This window comes from Manacus candei, unplaced genomic scaffold (genome assembly GCF_025592945.1).
Source record: "Manacus candei isolate 608988 ecotype Guabito, Panama unplaced genomic scaffold, ASM2559294v1 h1tg000026l, whole genome shotgun sequence".
NCBI lineage: Eukaryota > Metazoa > Chordata > Aves > Passeriformes > Pipridae > Manacus > Manacus candei.
Genome location: NW_026138074.1, coordinates 6927240 through 6949915, shown reverse-complemented (window position 1 = coordinate 6949915; position 22676 = coordinate 6927240). Strand labels below are relative to the sequence as shown.

The following is a 22676-nucleotide window of genomic DNA, read 5'->3' as shown; positions in this document are numbered from 1 at the left end:
CATGAAGAGGAGGTAGAACAAGCAAATGAGGAGTCTATGTCCTTATGAGGAGTCTATCTTCTTTTACAAAATTGCAGTCTGACAAAATTTTTTTCAGTAGAAAAGTTTGAAAAAGAGCAGATATGTTGCAAAGGGACAGGTAAAAACTATGGAAAGCCAACCTGAAATAAGCAACAAAACAAAGGTATTTTTAAACAACCTGTGCCCAAAGCAAATTCCTTTCCCACCAAAATGCAGTGACCTCTCAGCTATGACTACCACAGAATCAAGTCCAGGTACCTCATGGTTGCTTCAAGGTACACGAAGTAGGCACTGCCAGTCAGTCAGCCCACAACCTACAGCACTGACATTGCTTTTCAACTCTGAAAGGAAACTTTAAAGAACCCACCTTCTCGCTATCCTAGCAAATGAAGGTCTCACAAAGACAGGAAAACATAGACACAGTCTTGCAGGCAAATGAAAAAACAAGAATACCTTCCCCAAACCACTTCTGTATATGCAAAGTGACTGCTACACCTGCAATGGTATTTTGGGACGATATGAAATGTTGATGAGCAAGATGGTTTGCAGTGATGATTAAGTAAAATGCATCACAATCCAATGTAGTTCTATCAGAATAACTTGAAGAAAAAACTTGATGTTGAAAAAGAGCCTCTGAATTATTTTTCTTTTTCAGAGCAAGCATTGGGGGTGGCAGTACAATAGACTAAGACAGTACACCAGACTGTTGCTTAAGAAAGGGACTTTTTTTCAGTATCACAAACAGTCAAAAATAAAGACATTTCAACTACTACCTAGGAAATCCAAAACTATTACTTTTGAGTATACTGCCATGTTTACACAAAAACATGTTGCAGGTATATTCACTCCAAAGGTAGGGCAAAACTAGATAATAAAACTTGGACAAGCTTAACTTTGATTCTAACTCAACAAAGAAAAGCACTGAGAAGCCCTCTAAGAATAAGACAGCTGCATTGAGTAGGTCAGTGTTCCCTTGAGTTTCATTATTCAGATAGGAATAAGAATATTTGGAGGTGGACAGATAAAGATTTACTTACTAACACAATTTACAAGGAAAAGTAAAACAAAACAAAAGCACGGGGATTTTTTTTCCTTCATTCCCAATGAATTGGATAAAACAACCTATAGTACCCTTCAGCCTAGCAAAAAAAAAAAAAAAAAAAAAAAAAAAACACAAAAAAAACCAACAAAAAAAGTTAGCTCTAAAAAGGCTGGAATGTATATTTCTAGCATCACTGTTATTTCTAAAAGGAACACTACCTTTTACTTGAATATTGTTTTTTAAAAGCTTGAAAAGTACAATTACGTGACCTTCAAAGCTTTATTCACATAAATGTCTGTACCACAGTACAACTTTCAAGCAAAGCTTCTTACAGAATTACTATAAACCAATAATCAATAGAATTAGTAGACTGCCCAATACTAAATTTAGTAATACAAAGCTCAAGAGATAATTGCTCATTTTAATCCAACATGACTTTATCCAAGCTTAGCTGTTCAAATCCACCAAGAGCATTTACTACTTAAGGCCCTTATCAGTATGAAACAAATTTAAATGTTAGGAACTTGCAACATCTCTATCACATGGTTGGTATCACTCCAAAAGTAAGTTTGTTTAAAGTCCTTTAAAATTCACAAAAAAGAAAATGCTTTAAGTTTCCCAATTTCTCCCCAAAGCTCCTATGAAAATGGTAATAGAAGACTTCTGAAGTCTGAGAGATCAAAAACATGTATCCAAAAATCCTCTGATGTGGCAATGCTTGAAGTACAATTCCACGCAGAACTTTCTCTTTTCTTTGGCTAGATGCCTTTTAAGCTTCATACAAAGAATAATATTCTTCCACCACATGTTAATAATGGAAAAAAATTCAAGTGTATATCTATGTGAATTCTCAATTCCTGTTACTTAGAAATTTGAACTAAGAGACATATATTATTGATGGATGTAAGGACCATCAGAGACGTGAGCTACCTGGTCCAATCTTGCTCAAAGTACAGCCAACTTCAAAGTTGAAGCCATCTTTTTGATCAGGTTGGTTAGGATGACAACCAGCCAAGCTTTTAGTACCTTTAAGGATATATATTCTACAGCCTCTCGGGCAACCTATAACAATCTATAGCAATATACTGCATGAAAAAATTTCTTAAGTATTCAATCATCACTTCCAGTACTTCATCTTCATGTGGTTCCCCTCACCCTTTCACAATGCACCTCCAACAAGAGTCTGACTCCATCTTCTCAATAAACTCCCAAGTCTGCTGAAGACAAAAACTTTGCGACAAGAATTACTATTTTTTCTGAAAGTCTTCAAATAATAATCTGAAGATATATCATTTATTTTAAACAGAAGCCTTTATTTAATCAAATAATGTCTTTGTCTATCTTGCCCCAATACAGAGCATTCCATTATGGAAAAACTGGAGAATCTGCAGGAGAGATCCTAATTTGTTCCTTTAGATCATAAAATGGGGGAAAAAAACCCAGCTGTTTTGTTGTCTCTTAACTGACATCTCTAAGTGCATTACCCTAGTAGGAAAGATTTGGAACATAGCATCTCATGCCTTGACATTAATTTCTCTTACGTCACAGAGTACTTGTATGCACAAAAATAAGCTCAACACAATCTATCAGCACAACTTCTACCTTTTCAGTCACAGGACTGCTCTGAAGGTAGAAGCACACAAACGGGAAAAATTACCTAAAGTGGATGGAAGAAATAAGTGTGAGAACAAAAAAGTCTTTTCACGCCCCAAAAAACTTCACAACCCACAGGTCTTCTCCAAATAGTCCCTGCTCTGGTAAAACTTAAGGAACAAGAAGAATCCCTCATTTACACACACACACACACACCCACCGCCCTCCCCCCACCTTGTTTATTTATAATGAAAATTCTGAAAATTCACTCAAGTCAGTAATTCACTGAAAATACTTCTGTGTTAATTCTCTAATTTTCTAATTAAAAGTAATACCTCAATTCTGAAGAATGCACAATTAAACACATAAATTAATATTGATAGTGAAACTCTTTGCATAAGACAAACTGAATATTTTAAAACAAAGAGCATTTTTCAGTTATTGTATAAACTTTAATTGCCGAGGACTCTGCGCTTTATTAAAAGAACTATCTGACAAAAGCTATCTCTTGCTTTCAGAATTAAACATTTGAGATAAATTTTTCAAACCAAATCTGTGTAAGGGAGTAAAGAAAATTCTTTCACAGGATAGCTATATGCCATAGCTGGAACCCAAAGGTTCTCCACAGTGCAGCATATTTTAGAATCCACAACATCTCCTAAACTGTACTCCGAAATCTCCTACTGCTCCTAGTAATTAAGTATATCTGAGAATACACTCTTTATACTTGGATAGATAAAATGGAGAAGCATAATCCAAAACCACAGTAAGCACAGCATATGGTAAGGCAGCTCAGTAAGAGTGTTTTCTCACTACACAACAAAAGACAGCATTATATTACGCTAACAGAAGCAGTAAATGCTAGATTTCTCATTACACATAAAAGTGATTTTTTTCTGACTTAAAACCAAATGTGAGTTGGTAGGGGCAGTCATAGAGAGAAATGCACTGAATATTCCCATTTGACATAATCAAATACTCAAAAAGCCATAATCAGTAATTACATTAGACATGCAGGTAGGAACAGTAATAGGAAAAGCTTAGTGCCAGCTGGCAAAGCCACACAGGGATTCTGGCACAATACATGCACCCCAGGTCTCTGTGGTTCACTGCCAGCACCCATGTCCCTTGCCTGGGAAAGGAGCCAGCACTTGGTACTGTGAGAGCTGGGCCCCACACTTTATCTGAGATGAAAGTCTTTGGTCCAGCCTGTCTCTGCAGCAGAGCTCAGGAAAAAGGATACATACCCAAGAAAATTTCAGAGAGTAGTTTCTGTTGGAGGAGAGAAAATCTAGAAAGACACAATTCAAGCTAAAGTCCCACTGAGATCCAAGACTGGCCCTTTGTCCACTAATCACATCATAAAATCAAAGAATGGTTTGGGTTGGAAGGGACATTAAAAATCATCAGGCCTCCATCACACATACCTCCACTGCCCTGTAAGGACAGAAGGCTTCTACATTTGTAACACTGTGCATGTTAAGTATTTAAAAAAAAACTTCTGCAAAGAAGACTTTTTATCTTCATCAATGGGTCACTAATACAGACACTTTATAATTTTGATCACACTCCTCTCCTGTACAACTGCTTAAATGGATCGTTTTGCCAAATGCATCTATTTCCTGATATTTTAAGATATGAAAAATATTACATAGGGAATCTTCTCAATTCAGGGATATCACCAAAGAGCATGGATAAATGGTGTTCTGCAAGAATCGTTGATGGCCATCCTAAATTATTTTTGTTTTCAAAAGTAGTTTTGCATTTTTCTACTTGTGGACCACATAAAAAGACACAACTTCATGAGAAACCATTTCAGATTTTTTTTCCTGTTAAACGTGTTTCTTTTTCTAGACCATAAGGGGTCTCCTAAAGGTTAAAGCCTTCATTCTCAGTTTGAGCACCATAACAAACCTGTTCTGTACTGCCTATTCAAATCTCTACAGCCTATTACAGAACACAAAAACATAACTAAGCACAATCTTCAACTACCAGCAACTACAATGTCCTGTTTTATTACTTGTGTTACCTGCTCCTGTACAACTTGTTTCTTAAAAGATTTGACAGCAATAATTCATGGGTTTTTTAACAGTTGAAATTTAGATACATCTAGAATAGGTAGCTAGTATTAATAATAGTAAATAATAGTAAACCTGCCACCTGAAAAAAAATCCCAGCAATAGATTCTATTACAAGTTGCCCTATAATTCTTAGTTCCCCAGAACCCTTTCATAATACTGAAACAATTTTTAATAACTCATAACCCTTTAAATTGCAAAACACTCGTAGAGCAAGTCTTCCACTTCTGTACACAATATTCACTTATAGAGAAGGAAAAAATTTAATTACCTACCATTGTCAACTAAGATTAAGCTTTTTTCATAAGTAAAAACTAAACCATCAACGTGTAAGAGATGAAAGGGTCACCTGAAATGTAAACACTACTTACACCTGCCACAGGATCGTGTGAGAGTAGTGTAGCTATTAAATCATCTTAACTCTTGAAGCTGCTGCTTGGATTTATGCCACAGAAAACTAGCCTACCAAGATACACATTCTTGACCTCAGATTGTTCCCGGAACAAAACTTCTGTTATATGTAAACTCCTTATCTTTGCTATGCTTGTAACTGGTCTGCTAAGAGTAAAAGAATACATCTCTTTTCCCTTAAACTGTATCTAGTGGATGTATCCTCAAATCAAGACTGAAAATTAACTACGCATTTTAAAGGATAGGTCTCAGTAGTATCAAGCCAAACATCGTAACATAGGTTTAAGAAAATCTTCCTTGAACACCTTCCTTGAACATGGTTCTTAAGAGAAAACACCTTTAACAAGATCACAGAAAATACCTTTGCCATTAATATTCTTGCCTTACTTTCACCTCCTGGTTTACTCTGTTATTACTCTCATTCATTGCATCTCAAAGAGCCTGGCATCAAGTTAAGAACATCAGGTGCTCTTAAAAAGGTTATTTTAAGATGTTATTCCCTCTTCTAGTTCTTCTGTAAACTGACATTTGTTATTTCAAAGTAAGGCCTTACAGCTTCAGTAAAGTGCAGTACCTTTATTTAGTACACACACAGTCTGCCCACAATTGCAATTTACTGTCTCTAACCATTTCTCTTTTACAGGAAAAGTGTTAGGAAGCAAATAGCCTGTGCCCAACCTTTCTAAACTAAACACTGTCACTCCAGATAGGTACCACACTTTACCAGCCACCATAAATAGAATGCAGAGCTTGAGAAGCCCTAAATCCAAGATCTATTTTTCCCTTTAGCATTTGGCCCTCTTTCCATTAGCATTTCATCACAAAATTTCCAGAAGATATTAATATTCAATACTGACAACAAGAAGAAACCTTTGCTTTAGTATCAGTAGCAAAATTATACCTTCTACAGCAGCAAATCTATCAACACACTTTAAAGCAGTTAAATATCACCTGTCCATGCTGGCTCTTAAAGGTTTGGTGCTTCACATCATAGCTGAACTGCATTTACTGCTTGCTGCCTCTCCTTGAAAATATATCAACACACACTTCTGGAAAGGTTCCAAATTCCTAGAACTGCTTTTCAAGTCACCAGAAACACACGCTGAAAGACTGGACTGAAATAGTTTCAGGTCTTAAAACACTTCCAATGCCTAATGCTTTAGTACAGGTCTTCTTAAGCCTACGGGAAAATCTTCACGTCAGAAATGAAAAAGAATACTAGTTGGAGTTGCTTTACTGCTTGCAGCCAACAATTCCATTTCTCCCCTTTTAAGATTTTAATACCACAATTAAAAACAAAACCTCAAAATCCCACATACCTACTTTCATCATAATAGCTCATAAATAATGATCTCGTAAACAGAGTTGTTAAGTTCACATAAGTATATCATCTAAAATACCCTGAATTTGAAGAATCTCTGAGAAGATAACTATATGAGTCATAAACAACCACACTTACATTCCTTTCTTTTTCATACAGGAAAAGAAAAACTTGTTCTTACTTTGGAACAATTTCCACTGATTAAAGTCAAAGTACACATTGTCCCTCCCTTTCGCCATTCTACCAGTAAAAAAAAAATTCTTAAAAATATAGAAGACACTACAAAATATGTGAATAATTCCTACTCACGTGTGAAAATGTGTGCCTATATCAAGCTTCAGATATTTGATAATCCTATTGGAATACATTTTTCTTGTCAACCTTGTCAGATGATTCTTACTAGTTATTTGTTTAACCTCTGTTTGTGTTGAGACATTTACGCTGGGTCACTCCAAAAAGAGTGAGATGTAGTAAAAGGAAAGATAAGGCTGCATGACTAAGAGCAAGGTGAGGACAGTGAGATCTTGCCTTCTCCTTTTAACTGCTGACTCAGTTGCTCATCAGACAGAAGTCTTCATTTTACCTTAATTTATTCTTTGACTGTGGGTAAGAGAAGGGTATTTTCCACAGTCAGCGCTTAAATTGCCTCAAGCAGCCTGAACCCCCTGCCTTCCCACCCAGTATCTCAGGTAACTACAGTGCTGTACTAGCTGAGGCACTCCTACCAATGTGCTATGAAAGAGACTGGGGAAATTATTTGGCTGCACATTCCCATGTCATTCGTTGTGGTTGAGGCATTACAGCTGCTCAGGCTGCTGCCCAGCACACCACTCCAGCTGGATGCCTGCTTCCCCTTTAACCCCTGCCTGCCTGCAAAACATACACATGCTTTCTCTGGGTCATCTCCCAGAGAAAAGCAAGAGAAGGAAATTAAGGAGGAGACAGCTTAATTCTGCACTGAAGATTTAATTGCAGAAATAGCCAAAGCAGTGGTTTCCCCACTGCTCAACCCCATCTAAACTGGCATTGTCACAGCCTCTGCCACTGCACCTCTCAGCCTTACATTCATACTTCCTTCCTCTGCTCAGCACTGGCACACATCCATCTGCGTGGCAAATCAGTTTGGGATGCTCAATAGCTGAGAGCTTGACCATCTTCCTTAGTCAGGGCTGTTACATTTTCCACTGGCTTAACATACTTAACCAGGCTTATGGTACGGTCAGACAAAGGAGAGTGTTAGTACAAGACAAAAAAGAGTAGGAGAATGAAGGGACAGAACAAGAGTATGACTGCAACAGCAACAAACAACTTTAATCATTTTAAACCATCTCTTGGTGGTATAAGAAAAATGTGACAGCAACCTAAATCAACTTCTTTCAGCTAGAAACTGCTGCTGTCATGGCTCTCTCCAGCGTTCTGCAGCAGTAAGAGCCAGTACTACTTAGTGAATCTACTGATAGTCTTTTAGCATTCTGCAAATGTTAATTAAGCTTCAGAGCATTCTATATGAAAGACAACTAAGATTTAAACACTGGATCTCTCTAGCTTTTTCCCCTGGATTCATTAATTAGCATCCATGAATCTTCATCTCAATCTAATTCCTTTTCAAATAAGAAAGAAATTGTGTCTTAGATGAAGTATCTAATTTTACATTTTGCTACATGAAACTAAAACAGTGCTATTTTCACTGCTAAATGCAAAATGTTGAGTCAAATAATGAAGACCAACAGGATTCCATAGTGCTGTAACTGACTGCAGATTGTGGCATGGACAGTTTACTATGGAACCAGAAGCACTGTTACCCATCTGTTCAGACTCTCAGTATTTAAAATGCATGACCATAATCACAAGAATACTTAACTTTCAGAAAACAAAACAAATATCTCCCTCATGACCCCTGTTTCCTGAGTTTTGATTCTGCAGAACTTGACATCACTCATGCTGGAAAATTACTTACCAACAGCAATCAGTTTTTCAAACCTAAATCTCAGAAGCAAGTTTTCCTTGGAAAGCTTCATAAAGAAAATTTTTTTTTAATTTTCTTCTGTGACAGATTTGAACAACAGTGAGTATTTACCAGCATGCACAGAGACCAAAAACACAGGGCAGGTCATCTCTATCTTTCACTAGTTTTATTTGCTAGAATTTCACGATAGCCATAAAATTCTGATTCCTTTTAGCATGGAAAATACATCTTTTATCCCTAGGCAAAAAATGCGTGTTAAACAAACAGAAAACCACCACAAACTTACTCTCTAGTTCTTCCTTCTCAAAATTTGTATTGATAGTAGAGCTGATTTTGCCCATATCTACAACAGCTTCTTCATCGTGACCCTGAAGAAAGAAGACACAAGTTTAAGTTAAAATTCAGTAGAACTATCTTTTTCCTAAATTTCTAAATATGTTCTGAAACAGTATACCAAAGTTTTCTAAACCAGTACATTTTCACCACTTAGAAACTGAGAATGAAAACATCACTGAAAATCTACCCATCCAATTCTTCAAGAAAACATTACCCTATATTGAAGGAAAAAGAGAGTAAATCAACAGACAAGCTAAATACCACGCAATTTGCTTTTTCAGTGCTCTTGATTTCATCGTATAAATGGTTAGGACGCACATTTCAGGAGTGCAGTATTCTTTTAGTTTTGTATTCAACAGCAATCAATCTACTTTTATAAAATAACTGGGAAATTAATAGGAAGTTACATAACTTGACATTCAGAGATCCTGAACTCATCTGCTTAGAGGACAATTCCTGAGATTTTCCAGCACAAATAAGAAGCTTTTGTGAACAAAGGGGTAGCAAAAGGTTACACAACTTGGGGGCCTCTCCTACACCAACAGCTCTGGAAAGATGAAAATAACTGCTTCACTCAGGTTTCAACAGCCAGCTTGTTAACCACATCCCTACCTAATTCACTTTTTTTTCTTAGGCACAAAGTTAAAAAGCAGAAGTTTCAAGAAGACCTGGTCAGATTCCATTACTACTGAGATCACACCACGCATAATGTAAAACCTTAAAACGCTGCCTTTTGCTCAGTCTTGACAGAAATTAACTGAGCAGCAGAAATCTCAATCTCATCTCAGACCTGACATCAAAAATAACATTAAACTTGCCTTTCTGCATGTGTTTGCATTCCTTAGAATACAGTCCACTTTTAACAGCTCACAAATTACAGCCTCCTGACAGAACTGGTTCTCCAAAAGACCCACAGCCTAAGGGTAGTGCTTTACATCCAAGTATAAGGGCACACTAACTGCTAAAGATTACTGTCCCTGCTCTTTCTGCTCCCTTGGGCACATGCTTTTTTCCTTAAACCAGACCTAACAACCATGGCATCAGATAAAAAGTGCTTAAGCAATAGATTTTATGTTTTTAGCTGTTTTAATAACAACTTAATTAGTTTTCCACTGGATCAGTTCACTAAAGTGACTTTTCCTGAGGAAAAAAACAGAAGCCTAAATCCGGAGTCTTACAGGGACTGGGAACCCTAACATTGTTGACACTCACCTAAACTTTGGTCTTAGAATTATGCAATTGCTTTATATATAGAACAAATTTGTCATCTCACAGGAAAGCGACAAGGATGAAAAACAACATACCTGTTTAACAGGTTCAAGCTAAAACAAACTGTAGCAGGTCCCACCCCCAGAGAAAGCTGGTTTTGGACATGTAGCTCCTCAGTCTTAATAAAAAAAGATATTTACTACAGTGTATTGTGCACACATACAAACACACACCAAAATAAATCTAAATTTTAGTTTGCCTATTGGGGAAAGGAGATTAAAGAATATGAAGATGACAAACACCACATACTGGGAACAAAAAAGTCAGATGAGGTTTAAAAAAAGGTTAAAGACAGTTAGACCGCAAAAAAAAAACAACAGCAGTTGGCACTATGTAAATAAGCAAGAATACAAGAGAAAAAAAGAGTGGCACATGGCAGAACAAGCCTCTGAAAACTAAATAAAGGTTGACTCTGAGTTGTGTCCCTAAAAATAGGGTTTTCAAGGAAGGCATTACACCATAACCTAAACTTTGTCACTACTGCTGCATTGCAAAAGTAGTTTTTCATGTAGGGTAGAAAAAAATCAAAATTCCTGCACACTTCACACAGCTACAATTAAAAAAATTGGTGTGATTAAACCAAAGTCATGTCTGTTGGACAAATCTGTGAAAATGTTACAAGGACCTATTAATGAAGAATTGGCAGAAATCTGAAAAGTGTCATGGTAAGATGATGGGAGAGTGATGGGGGGCAGGAGAAATAGTATTTCCTGTCTCCTACACAACAAAATAAACTATATTGTAATACACTCCAGTTCACAGAAACAGATACACACAGTAATCTTGAACATTACCATTAAACTCCAAATAGAGATGGATATAGATGGAAGAATCACAAATCCTCTAAACTATCTCATTTTATCACATGTGAGAGAAAAAAAAAAACCAAAACTAATAATAGGAAAATTGCTATCAAAACCTGTTCCATAATTACCTTCATTGATATAGCCACAGACTGCTGAAAAATCCTGTATCTAAATACACCCATCCTCAACAGTCCTTTTAGGACCCTTGAAATCTGGCCAAACACAGAGTTTTTGAGCAATAAAGGAAGACAAAGTTTTTCTCCAGATTATACAAACTACTGCATACCAATAGAAAACTACATACACACTGCAGAAAATACACACACAAGAAAAGATTTTTATCTCCCAATAACATTTTGAGACAGTATTTGCTGTATGCCCTACATCATATTATGAATATTTATCATCCTTTGTTTTAGTAAAAGAGGTTCTTTGCCAAACTCAAACATATAGAAGCAGTCTTCAAAAACCACATAATGTGTAAAGTAATATGACTTTTAAGATTAGATTACAGGAAGGCATGTGTGCCCTTGCAAATGGTTCTATCACTATCTCAAAGTACTCAACATATGCAAAGACTCTTCCAAGAATAAACCATCAACAACCACAAATATCATACATGAAGAAAGCATATAATTTACAGCCTTTGTTCAGGAAAACACAAAGCATCATTTTAACATATCTGTTTGCAATGCTGAGAGCAAATCCCAGTATGAGATACTTTTGCCTTAGGTCAGGTAAAAAAACCAAAAATATTCAAATACGCTATAAAAGTAATTCCAAACTACAACCTTTCCCTGGTTAAAAATAAAGTCTCTAGGGCACACGTTTCCAGTAATTCTAGATCTATCATGTCAGTTGAAGGTACAAAAGCGAGGGAAAACTATTACAGTTGCCATTTTAGTTCTCTCTTCTACTTTCTGAACTTCTTACATACATAAAGAGCAGTGGGATTGTTGAGAACTTGTCAACTTCCCTTTTTTAGGCACAGAGAACGACTTGACCTTAAAGCAAGCATTCCTCTGCAGTTTACCAGCCACTTCATGTGAAACTTTACATGCAATAATCCCACAGATGCCCAAATACAGCTGCTGAAGACGAGCCAAAGTAAAATTCAAGACTTAGAATGTATGTAACTTTCATTTCCAGTCAAGAGACAGAACAACTGAGAAGGGAAAAAACCCAACAGAAGCAGCAACTAAGGTACCCCAGAGAAAGATTAAGTCTTCATGTTTGTCTTTTTTCTTTTTTTAAGGAGATAGTAATTTATAAAAACAGAACAAATCCAGCATACTTCAAATTGGGGGGGGGGGGGAAGTAAAAGTACATTGTATTAAGATACACTACGTATACTTTTTCCTAACACAAACATACTGTAGAAACAACCCTCCAGTAAAACCTTCATATTCAGCCAGAGGTGCCTACATACACTAAAACCTGTCTTCTCAGCTTTCTAACTCTCACCAGCATGAATATGAAATCCCTTTTCAACTGCTGGAGATCAGATCAACACTCTGTGTTCTACCAGACTTCCAGTAGGATTCCTCTTGCCACCTCTGGTTTTTGAATGTTTTTTCTCAGTCCAGGAGGAAAGACTAATTCCCTTTGCAGACAAACGAGCACCCAGAAACTCACTTCAAGTGTTAGAAATTAACACTTCACCTTGTCAAACATCTGTCATCATTTAGTACAGTACACTTTTTATATCTACAATATTAGTGCTACATGTTTTTTAAAAGTGCTGTTGAAAAAAAAAGAGTCAATCCTAAATTGCACGAACCATGAAGGAAAGCTCCTAAAGTTTGGAAGAACTGACAACCTCCAGCAGTGTTAGCTACCACACAGTGGACTAGCACAAACATGACGCACAGAGTATTAAATCCAAAGGCAAGTTTCCACGGTCATCTGTACAAGCTCTTCTCACCATGCAACTCACTTAACCTTATGCAGTCACATACACGACAGACTTCAGACAGGCACGCTGCCAAAGTGCATCACTGAATAACCACTTCCAAGACAGACAACTTGCTAGCAGCACATTTTTAAGGTACCTGAAATACAGTTCAGTCAATTCATTTCTGGTGTTAGACAGTGATCATAAATGGCTGATACAGCTAACCGTAAACCTTTGAAATCTACAAGCCATTCAGTAATTGTTTTGAGAATAATTCGAGCTCAACATTTAAGAACATCACTTAACTAAGCCAATGTTCATGTGCTCCATTTACACTCTCTCAGATCAAAGTTCTTCCCCAGCAGAATTACTGAGAGACTTGCAGCACCAGAAGAGACAGCACTAGTGCTCATGGAAATAAGTAAGTAGGCTGTGGGAGAGGGCAAAAACAAACAAAAAATCCCACATCCACCATCATCCCTCCTCTCTCACCCCCAGAAAAAAATTACACTACCACTTTCATGCTACAAAGAAGCTTTGCTTCAGCATTTATTGAAGTAGGTGCAAATGAAGAAAAAAAAAAGTAAGAAAAAAAAAACCCAAAACCAACCAATTAAGAAAACAACTAACCCCAACTCATGGCAGGGTAGAGAGGGGATGTATTCATATCTACTTTTTTCCCATATACATCTGTCCTTGGCCAAGAGTGTAGTAGTTCTTATTTTAATAACTGCATACACCATCACAGTGAACCTACATACTGTTTTATGACTGTAACTATAACCCAACCTCTCTGGTTTGAAGAGAAAGCAAGTAACTTCCCCTCTCCTTCCCACAAGAACCCCTGGATACATCTCCACTTTTGTAGAGACACCAGATCCGGCAGACAGGATTTAGCTCTTAGGCTGGAATGTGGCACCAACAAGCCGTTCCCCCCAAAGCAGGAGCACACAGACCCAACTGGCAAATCTCTATAAGCATGCTACTGTAGATTTACCAACTAAGATCAACATCACATTTGTTCTTCATATACTGCTCTTTCTTCCTTCATCATCAGTATATAGGAGAGCAGTTAAGCTGGATCAAACCACCCATCCAACACAACAGTAGAGGCCTACAGCAACAAGTGTAAACCTAGGAAGCATAGCCTAAGCAGGATTTCTGTTTCATTATCAGCCCTCCTTTGTTGGATCTGCATTCAGAAGACAGCCATCAAGGAAGGCTCCAGTGATCAAATCAAGCAAAAAATTTAAATAACAGAATACTTCCAATATTGCTCTGCTTCAAAAATAAAGGTTTAGCTCAAGAACCAATGAAAAAGAAACCCTTCATTTTGCCCATACATCTCAAAGATAACCAAGGAGGAACTACAAAACCTCAGTTTGCAGTTGTATCCAGGTTATGTGGATGTATATATAAAAAATATTTTAAAACTGACAATTTTCATAGATAGATAGATAGACTAACTCATTTGTTTTGTTACATAGCTATTGAAATATATTGTTCAAAATAATTAAGAACCAGCAAGGCAATTCATGATTCATTTTCACAGCCACATTTCCAAAGCAGTCTGTTTCAGAAGCCTCCATTTCTGTTCTAAGCACACATAATACTCCATGTCGTTCGGAAGTAAAATACATTTCCAATTTATAGAATGCACATACAGACTTCTCTCTATCCACACAACCTCCCAGAACTGCAAGTTAATAACCACTAATAGTTCGGGAAGGGGAGAAGAAGGGAGGGGGGGAACAGACAAGACCAATGTTCTAATCCTACAAAATTAGGAGATAAGTCTACCAGTGACAGCAACCCTGAAAGTGATAACAAAAGAAACCAGAAAAATATATTTGATAACACCATCTTTGATTACTGTATGAAGAGTTCAATGATAATCATTCTACCTCAGACAATCATCAGGTCTACCCTACAGCTCTCCCACTGCTACTCATACACAGCACTGAGCAACCTTAGTTAAGAACGAGTAAATTAGAAAGGGCTTTTTGACATGGTTTACCTGTAGGAACGACTAATAGCACCACTTGGTTAGTTCTAAATATATTGTTTTACTTCTTTCAAACTGAATCTGCTTTTAAACCAGAAGTAAGGTGAGCCCACGGTGGGAAGGAGGGCAGGCATCTCTGGTTGTTGCCTCCTTTAAGGACAGTCAGGATATGAAAAATTAAAGTTCTTTCTAAATAACAGTAAATGAAGGTATTGCCCAGTCCATTAAATAGTCCTATAGATGCATCTGAAGTAAGTTCTTTGGCCACAGCCTCTACACAGCAATACTGTATCTACAGAAGTTGCCAGAGTGATGAAACACTACCAGTTCTAAATCAAGCACATCAACCTAACAGCCAAGGGAAAATGCACCAAATATAAATGAGCCCTGCCTCATTTTGTCACAGTACAATTTTTAGCTGGCCTTGCCCTCTAAATATATACGGATGAGAGTACAATTAATAATAATTCACAAACAGAACACTTGCCAGGTTTAAAATAGGAAGCATACCGTATTGATGGGTTCCCCCTTAGTTGTATTTTCTATGGTCTCATTTGCACAGGAGCAGCTGCTTTCCAGATTTTTTTTTTGCTACTATCTTAGCACAGTGTATTGCTCAAGCACTACAGTAAAGACTCTAGTACAGCTCTATGGCTTTAGTGTCACCACACACGCACATACCCCCTTTTCTTGTGAATTTTATCTGTGGTTGTACAATGACTATTGTATACAATAGTCCTCACATGTAAATGAAGATCCATCCTAATCAAAGCAACTCAGAGCCTCGCCTGAAGGTTTAACATTTAGATTTCAGCAAGACCACAGCCATAACGAAAGAGGTTAGAAATACTTAGACAAGTTTTTCTAGCCTACTAATCCTCTAATTAGCTGCTCAGCTTACCCTACTAAATACATCTGACCAATCTCCTTCTAGGAGACTTACAAGAAACACAGCAGCTATACAAACCTTGTTTGGACAAGTATGTCCAATAGACATAAACAGACTTCAGTCAGACTCTCCACAAGTTGCATTTTACTTTTACTTTCCAAAACTCTATGTGGATGGCAGTAAAGACATGTATATGTGCTACTTTAAAAACACCACAAAACCCAAACCCTTTCAGGAAAAATGACTCTAAACATGTTAATGTTTTGCTTCTCATACCACTGAAATCTAATGTTTATAAGTAGTTTTATCTCAATACTTCTAGCAGGTGTTACTCCAGCCAGGGTGACACTGAGCACCACAACCTGCAAGAGAAGCCATGTCCCATCCCAGACAAATCAAACACATCTCTGAACAGTAAACAAAGTGTCTGTGTTAATCAGACCAGAACATGAAACTGGGAGAAAAAGTCAAAAAGAAAAGGAAGCATAACACCAAGAGACTGGTCACAACTGTGAATGGCTGTCAACTGTGACACACCACAGCAATTCGTAAAAAAACCTGGGTTAGAACAAACGCAAGAAAAAAGGATGGCTTATTTCCTAGCAAAGTATGACTAAAACACAAGTAAATACTTGATTAAAATTAGAAGCCCATTTGAAGTCAATGTGAGCATCCTGCAAGCCAGAAAATTTACCATAACTTACCAATTAATTTAAAATTATTTATTTGCATAATCTTAGCAAATAATGTCACCAATCCAACACAAGATATCAAACTGCATATCTAATATTATAGTAGCTATTTTACAAAGTTGCTTTTTATCACTGCCTCACAGGACTAAATTTCATTCAAAAAAAATCTACATCGCCATTCACTTAAATTTCTGAAATTTAAGTTAAAAAAAGTTAAAAACAGTTAAAAAAAGCAGAAGTACCAGAGTCCTTATAACAAGCCACCTCATATCATTACCTAGTCTTCTAGGCATATGCATGCTTCATAGAGTGCTGTGTCCAGAGCCAAAAGTAGCATCACAATGAAAATCAAAAATCGATCACTGTTCTACAGAGACCCTTACAAACAAAAGGCCACTGCAATCTGATGCATTTTAACATGTCTAAATCAAACTCTTATGCTCACACAAGGAAATAGAAAATTTACTTGTCGTTTTATAAAATTTATATAAAATAATTCAGGAATCTGTAAAGCTTTACAGCTTAGGAAAATTCCATTCCCTAAGTTTTAGTTTCCAGGAAACTCTTAAAGTAGTAAACCCTGTAACAACACTGCATTGCAGTTACATGGCAGTGGTAACAGCAACCCATACAAGTGCTAAGCAATAGCTTGTAATACTAATATTAGAATTGACTGCTTCATTATACAAATCCCCACAAATGGAGTTTTTTATCTGTGCCACTGAGGTCTGAAGAAAATGCTATCTCCATGATCATTTTACCTCAGTTACATAGCTCATTAAGTTCCCTTTTTTTTTTGGTCAAAAAAAAACAATCAATAGATTATTTCAAGATTCACTACCAGAAACATCCCTGCTATACTTGCATAGAATCACTCAAAGCCACAGCTGATAACCTTCAAATTAAAAAAGGCTGACTCAAAATAATGCAAAAGAAAAATAAAAAATAACCCAACACAAAACACTCAGCCACTCTCAAAATCTGGTAGTATGCTCTCACAATTGTAAAAGTATATTTTCTTTCTGAATTAAGCTGGTTACTATGATTAAGCAATTTCAACAACAGAGCAAATATCCTCCCTAATACAGAAATCTGTACTCAAAGTATTATTTCTATCACCAGATCTTTCAAAAATTTCTTCCACAACTGGTGAGTCTAAGGTAGCACACCATTCTGAGACACAGCTGTTACATATCACTTGCACCAAAGCACGTTTGAGCCGTTATTAAGTAATACAGCTGCTATTTACATACAGGTTGCATTTTCTTCCCTTGACGAGCTTCTTCCATGCTGATGTGCAGAAGCGGAGAATGCCCTTGTACGAGACCCTGTAATGAACCTCCCAAGAGATCAGAGCCTGCGCATACATGACTGCTTTAGCTCGCTCTGCTTGACACAGATGTACTCCGGGAAATTGCTCTCCAGCCAATCGCTCCCGCTCCAGTCTCTCATCTCCCAGGCCACTGATTACAGCTACTGCAGGGTCGCACAGCAGCAGAATGGGCAAGGCGGCGTGCCTTCAATTCCAGCTCAGAGAATACCAAAAAAGGAACTGAAACAGAGTTCCAGACTTAACATTTTCTGTATCAGCAGCTGCTAAGAACAGCTCCAAGATAATATTTTTGCTCTGATCCAAGACTTCATTAGCACTACAAAATGAAAACACATTTGTACCTCAGGTCCCAGAACAGAACAACCCAGAAGTCAAACATCTGCTAAATGTGTTTATTGCTGCATTATCAACCTTTCACTGAATATCCATTATAAAGCAGGTGGTTTTTTTTACACAAGCCATATATTCTTGTTTGACAAAATAAACCAGGGCTTCCTAAAAAGAGAACCCCTCATTTATTTTTTTTCCTGTTGAAGAGGTAAAAAAGCTTTGTTGTTAGCTGCAATTAACCTCATGTCTGCCGCCTGAGTAAGATGGCTCTCTGTTCCAGGTATGATGTGAGTAGCAGTACTTTTTCCTCACTTAAGCCAACCTTAGAAAAACGCAACCTTCGCTCCAGCAGATCAAATTCAGAGCTTCAGTTCGCTCTTTCCCTCTTCATCACTCATATACCTTAATCTCCTTGTCCCATCATAAAATGATGGGAAAACCGGCTCTTTAAGGTGTTATCCATAAGTTAACCTTCATGACACGCCACTGCCTTCCTTGTTTTTATTTCTTTCATTCCTACTTCTTTTATGACGAGAACTCTAGTAATGAAGCTGGACTGGTGCCATGCCAACGAACAAACAACTTGGACAAAATAAAACAAGTAACATACTGTTCATAAACTTGGTGCAAATACCACTAGCCACATTGTGCAACTGTGAAGACTGTATTTATCACCTAGCTGCAGAGAAACAGAAGGCCACATTCAGTTCCTCTCACTGTCTTTCTCAGTCCAGAAAATTCTGGACTAGAGTAATACCTCAATAATTCATAGACTACAAAAAGTATTCTCAGATAGTGCTGACAAGAGTTTAAAAGTAGTTGGTTTCCACTCTGGAAATATATGTACACTCTAAAATATGTATGCATCTTTTCACTTCCAAGCTCTTGAAGGTCTCTCTGCTGCCATATGTAAATGACCATAAACTAAATGATTCATACAGGAAGCACAAAGTCAAACAAAAATATCAGATACCCTAACTCTTAGTGCTCTCTTCTCAACTGTGCATCCTAAAACAAACCTGTTCTTTTCCTGATGCAGAGCACAGATACGTACAGTTCTTCACCTGCACAGATGAATACTGAAACAGCTCTGCTGAATTGTGTCCTGGTGTTCTGACTCTCCCGTATTTCAATGCACTGTTTCTTAGCATAAATCCATACTAGAAGTAATTCAGTTGCTACAAGTTCAAAAAGATGGTTTGTTTAGGTTGAGGGTGGGTGTATGACGGGGAAAGAGGCTGCCTATTCTTTTGGAATAGAATAAGTGGGGTGGGAATCACAGGTTTGATTTTTTTTTTTATTATTATTCTTTTTATGAGTTTGGGAAAGAATACTTGCTTTGTTTGGAAACTTACAGAAACTTACAGAAGCTTACTGAAATCTCTTTACAGGCTGTAGTCAACCAATTCCTAGTTAACAGTCACTCAATTTTGGAACAAACAAACAAGAAAAAAACACTCAGGAGCTGTATTCGTTTTTTAAAAAGCAGAAAGCAAAGAACATGTTCACGAAGAGCCAAGCTGAAAAATCCAACACTCCAAAATATAAACGTGTTTTTTTCAAACAGATGGAAGGTTTTGTCTTTTAAGTCCTATACCAAAACACTTTGTGGATAAACATCTGCTCTTCCCTAAGAATAAATATCAGGAAAAAGCTTTGCATTAAATGGAGAACAACACAGCAACTTCAAACTGCAACTGTCTTAACATGTTTAACTATAGAAGTATTCCAAAACAAACTGTAGGCAAATATATTCAAAATTATCACATCCTTGAACATGTTCAGTGACAACACTCTGAGAACTCAGCAGAACTATTTGTGCTGCAGCAATATTTTAGCCATGTGCTTTATGCTGCAAAAGAATCTCTGTGAAGTCTATGAGGACTTTTTTTTTTAAATAAAAAGAAAGATAAGTAGCTATCAGGAAACATACATTTTCTTTATCAATATATCCTTCTTAATTTTCACTTTTATACCCCTTCAAGCTACACTTATTTGATCTTATCTCAGTCTATAAAATCACATCTTTGAAAGACAGGTCCAAAAGAGTAAATATCTCTTATCAAAAAAAAATTCTTTTGAGCTCCTAGATCTTTTCATCTTTTCACAAGCGATATAGAACTATGATCCCAGTCCATCATAAGTGGCAGTGAACTGCCTTACTGCGGGGTCTGCAGAGTGTCTAGCAGGCAGAGCTAATATGCCATTCTGAAATGGCAGGACATTTAAAGCAGCTGCAGTAAGCAGGACTGAGCCCTCAGCAGAATGTACCACATGAGCTCCAGTCCAGTTGCTATCGGACAGAGCCAGATATGAGCGCAAGGAGACTGAGTGTTTCTTTGCTTGCAAAGAGGCCATACTGACATACCCATACACCTGGCCCCGTAAAATGGTAGACCTAGTATGAGGTTTCTATTGATATTTTAAAATTCTGTTTTGGGGGGTGAGGATTGGGGTGTTACGAATTGCACCCAAACTCAATAATCCAATTGCACCCATAATCCAAACTCAATCCTTCCTTGTATGAACAAATCAGAGTACGGAGTTGGACTTGATGACCTCAATGGGTCCCCTCCAACTTGAGATATTCTATGATACTATGACCATCTTTTCCAATACTGCAGCCCCAAAAAAAACAACAAAGGTTTACTGCTGCCTTTCTTCATGCATCTGAACGGGCAGAATTTAACAAACTCAAAGCACCTCTCTTTAGAAAACAATATAAAAACCAAGAAATACTTGTGAGACAGCAAGACAATACTTCTAAATGAGGCTTTATTTTGGAGGGGGCAAATCTGGCCCAGGTCATGGGGGAGTCAGGAGAGAGGCAAGGTGCCAGGGGATTAAGATGACGCAGGGGCAAGTTGTATGACACAGTCTAATGTTAGTATGTCAAATACCACTATGGATGTGTCCTAGTTAGAACAGCTGGGACCACTTCATCATTGTATGGGTGTAACCCAAAACTGTGTATTCTATAGCCTTCCATGCCATTTCCCAGAAACTGTTATCAATGAACCATTTACACCATCTGCCCAGAGCAGGCCTGACTCCTCAGGCTATAAACTGGGGGTTAAGAGGCCTGTGAGATAGGAGGGTGTTCTTGTCCTCACGCCCATTGAGGAACCCCCCGCCCTGAGGGAAGTACTGAGCATTCCTGCCTGAACTGGAGAATATATAATCTTGGAGTCTTGGAACTTTTGGAACTACTCGTGGGATCCAGAGGAAGACTGCAGATCACCGCTCTCAACCAGACTGCAGATCACCACCCTTGACCAGACTGCAACAGCACTCTCACCAACAGGTTTTCCCCTCTCCTTTTACTTTGGACTCAAGGGGCCCAAAGAACACCACTCTGTTCATGCCCCAGGGTGCTGGGTTATACATTTGGGTTTTGTGGGTTAAAACCAATTGTTTGTCTGTATAATCGTACTTATTGTATTATTTTATTAAATTGTTATTCTGACTTATAATCTCTCTTTTGAGTTGGGTTCATTTCCCCTGCTGGTTTACCATTAAACCAGCACAGGATGGTTTTGTTCAGCTTCTTATTAAATGGGAACCTACTAACTCATATTAAGAAGAACAGCTTCCTAGGAGTATCTTATTACAAAGAAATTAAATCTAAGGTATACCTCCAAAGAGATGTTATTACTTTAGCAAGGGAACACAGAGACTTTTGCAGACAGTGGCTCATCATTTAATGAATTAAAGCTAGCCATAAAATCCAAAAGTCTGACTGCCTTCAAGTATTTTTCATAAAAAAATTTTCACATAATAGCTAGTTGCCAAGGCATACATCTGCATAGCACACTTCAAGCTTGCCTCAGCTTGTATCAGCACATACACGTGGAACTGGGTGTTTCCAAAAAAAAAAAAAAAAAAAAGGAAAGAATACAAAAAAAAGATGTATTCTATGCAGATATTCTCTGGTGTATTGTCGCAGTAGTGGACTCTTGAGTTTCACAGCACATTGCAGGAGAGCTGAGAGGAGCCACCGGGATGCTGAGAACAAGCATGAATGAGGCAAGATCACTAGCTTAAGCCCTCCTGGAATTATACAATTACACATCGTTTGGACAGCTGAGAACTTACTCTCTAGAGAGGATACCACTGAAATTTATAATCCGAAACCTCATTAACAGTGAGATTACTATGCTTTCTACTGTACTATGTACTACTTCATTAATCACCCCACAGCCCTGATCTGCATACACTGATGAAGCAGAACAACAAGAGATGTGTGTAAAGCTTTTGAGTACTTATTCCTGGACTCAAAAACATCCCTCAGCAGAGAGGGATTAAAGTGACCATCTTCAAACAGAACCCCCCCAGAATTTCACTCCAGTATGTATGAGCATGAGGTCAGCACACATATGGCAGTGAGCCAGGCTAGGGGGGATGGGTGATTTGATTTTTGGGAGTTTGAGGGGGTTGGGTTTTTACTCTTTGGTTTTCTTTTTTTTGGGGGGGGGGGGCCATGTGGTATGGACACACACACAGAAGGATGAGGATAATTTCCTAAATTCAAACCTGCTCACTTTACAATATATTCCTCATCACTTGCCACATGTTTAAATGTTTTACAATCGCTTGTATAAGTATGTTGAATCATAGAATGGTTTGGGTTGGAGGGGGACCTTGAAGCTCATCTAATTCCAACCCCCTGGTGTGGACAGGAACACCTTCA

At 37.7% G+C, this 22676-nt stretch overlaps 1 protein-coding gene across 10 annotated transcripts in view; it reads right to left on the bottom strand.

Annotated features, from left to right (window-relative positions):
• Positions 1–22676, bottom strand: part of SLC4A7 (solute carrier family 4 member 7) — a 93811-nt gene that overhangs the window by 49677 nt on the left and 21458 nt on the right. For 9 of the 10 annotated variants that reach the window (XR_007904749.1, XR_007904750.1, XR_007904751.1 and 6 more), the window contains exon 2: positions 8719–8800. Coding sequence is in view for 6 of the 10 variants with exons in the window: in XM_051788962.1 (XP_051644922.1) it covers positions 8719–8800 (82 nt within the window). In the remaining 4 variants the exon portion in view is untranslated. Of the gene's footprint in view, positions 1–8718; positions 8801–17576; positions 17953–22676 lie in introns of those variants that run through there. The other variant, XM_051788959.1, reaches the window with a different exon arrangement.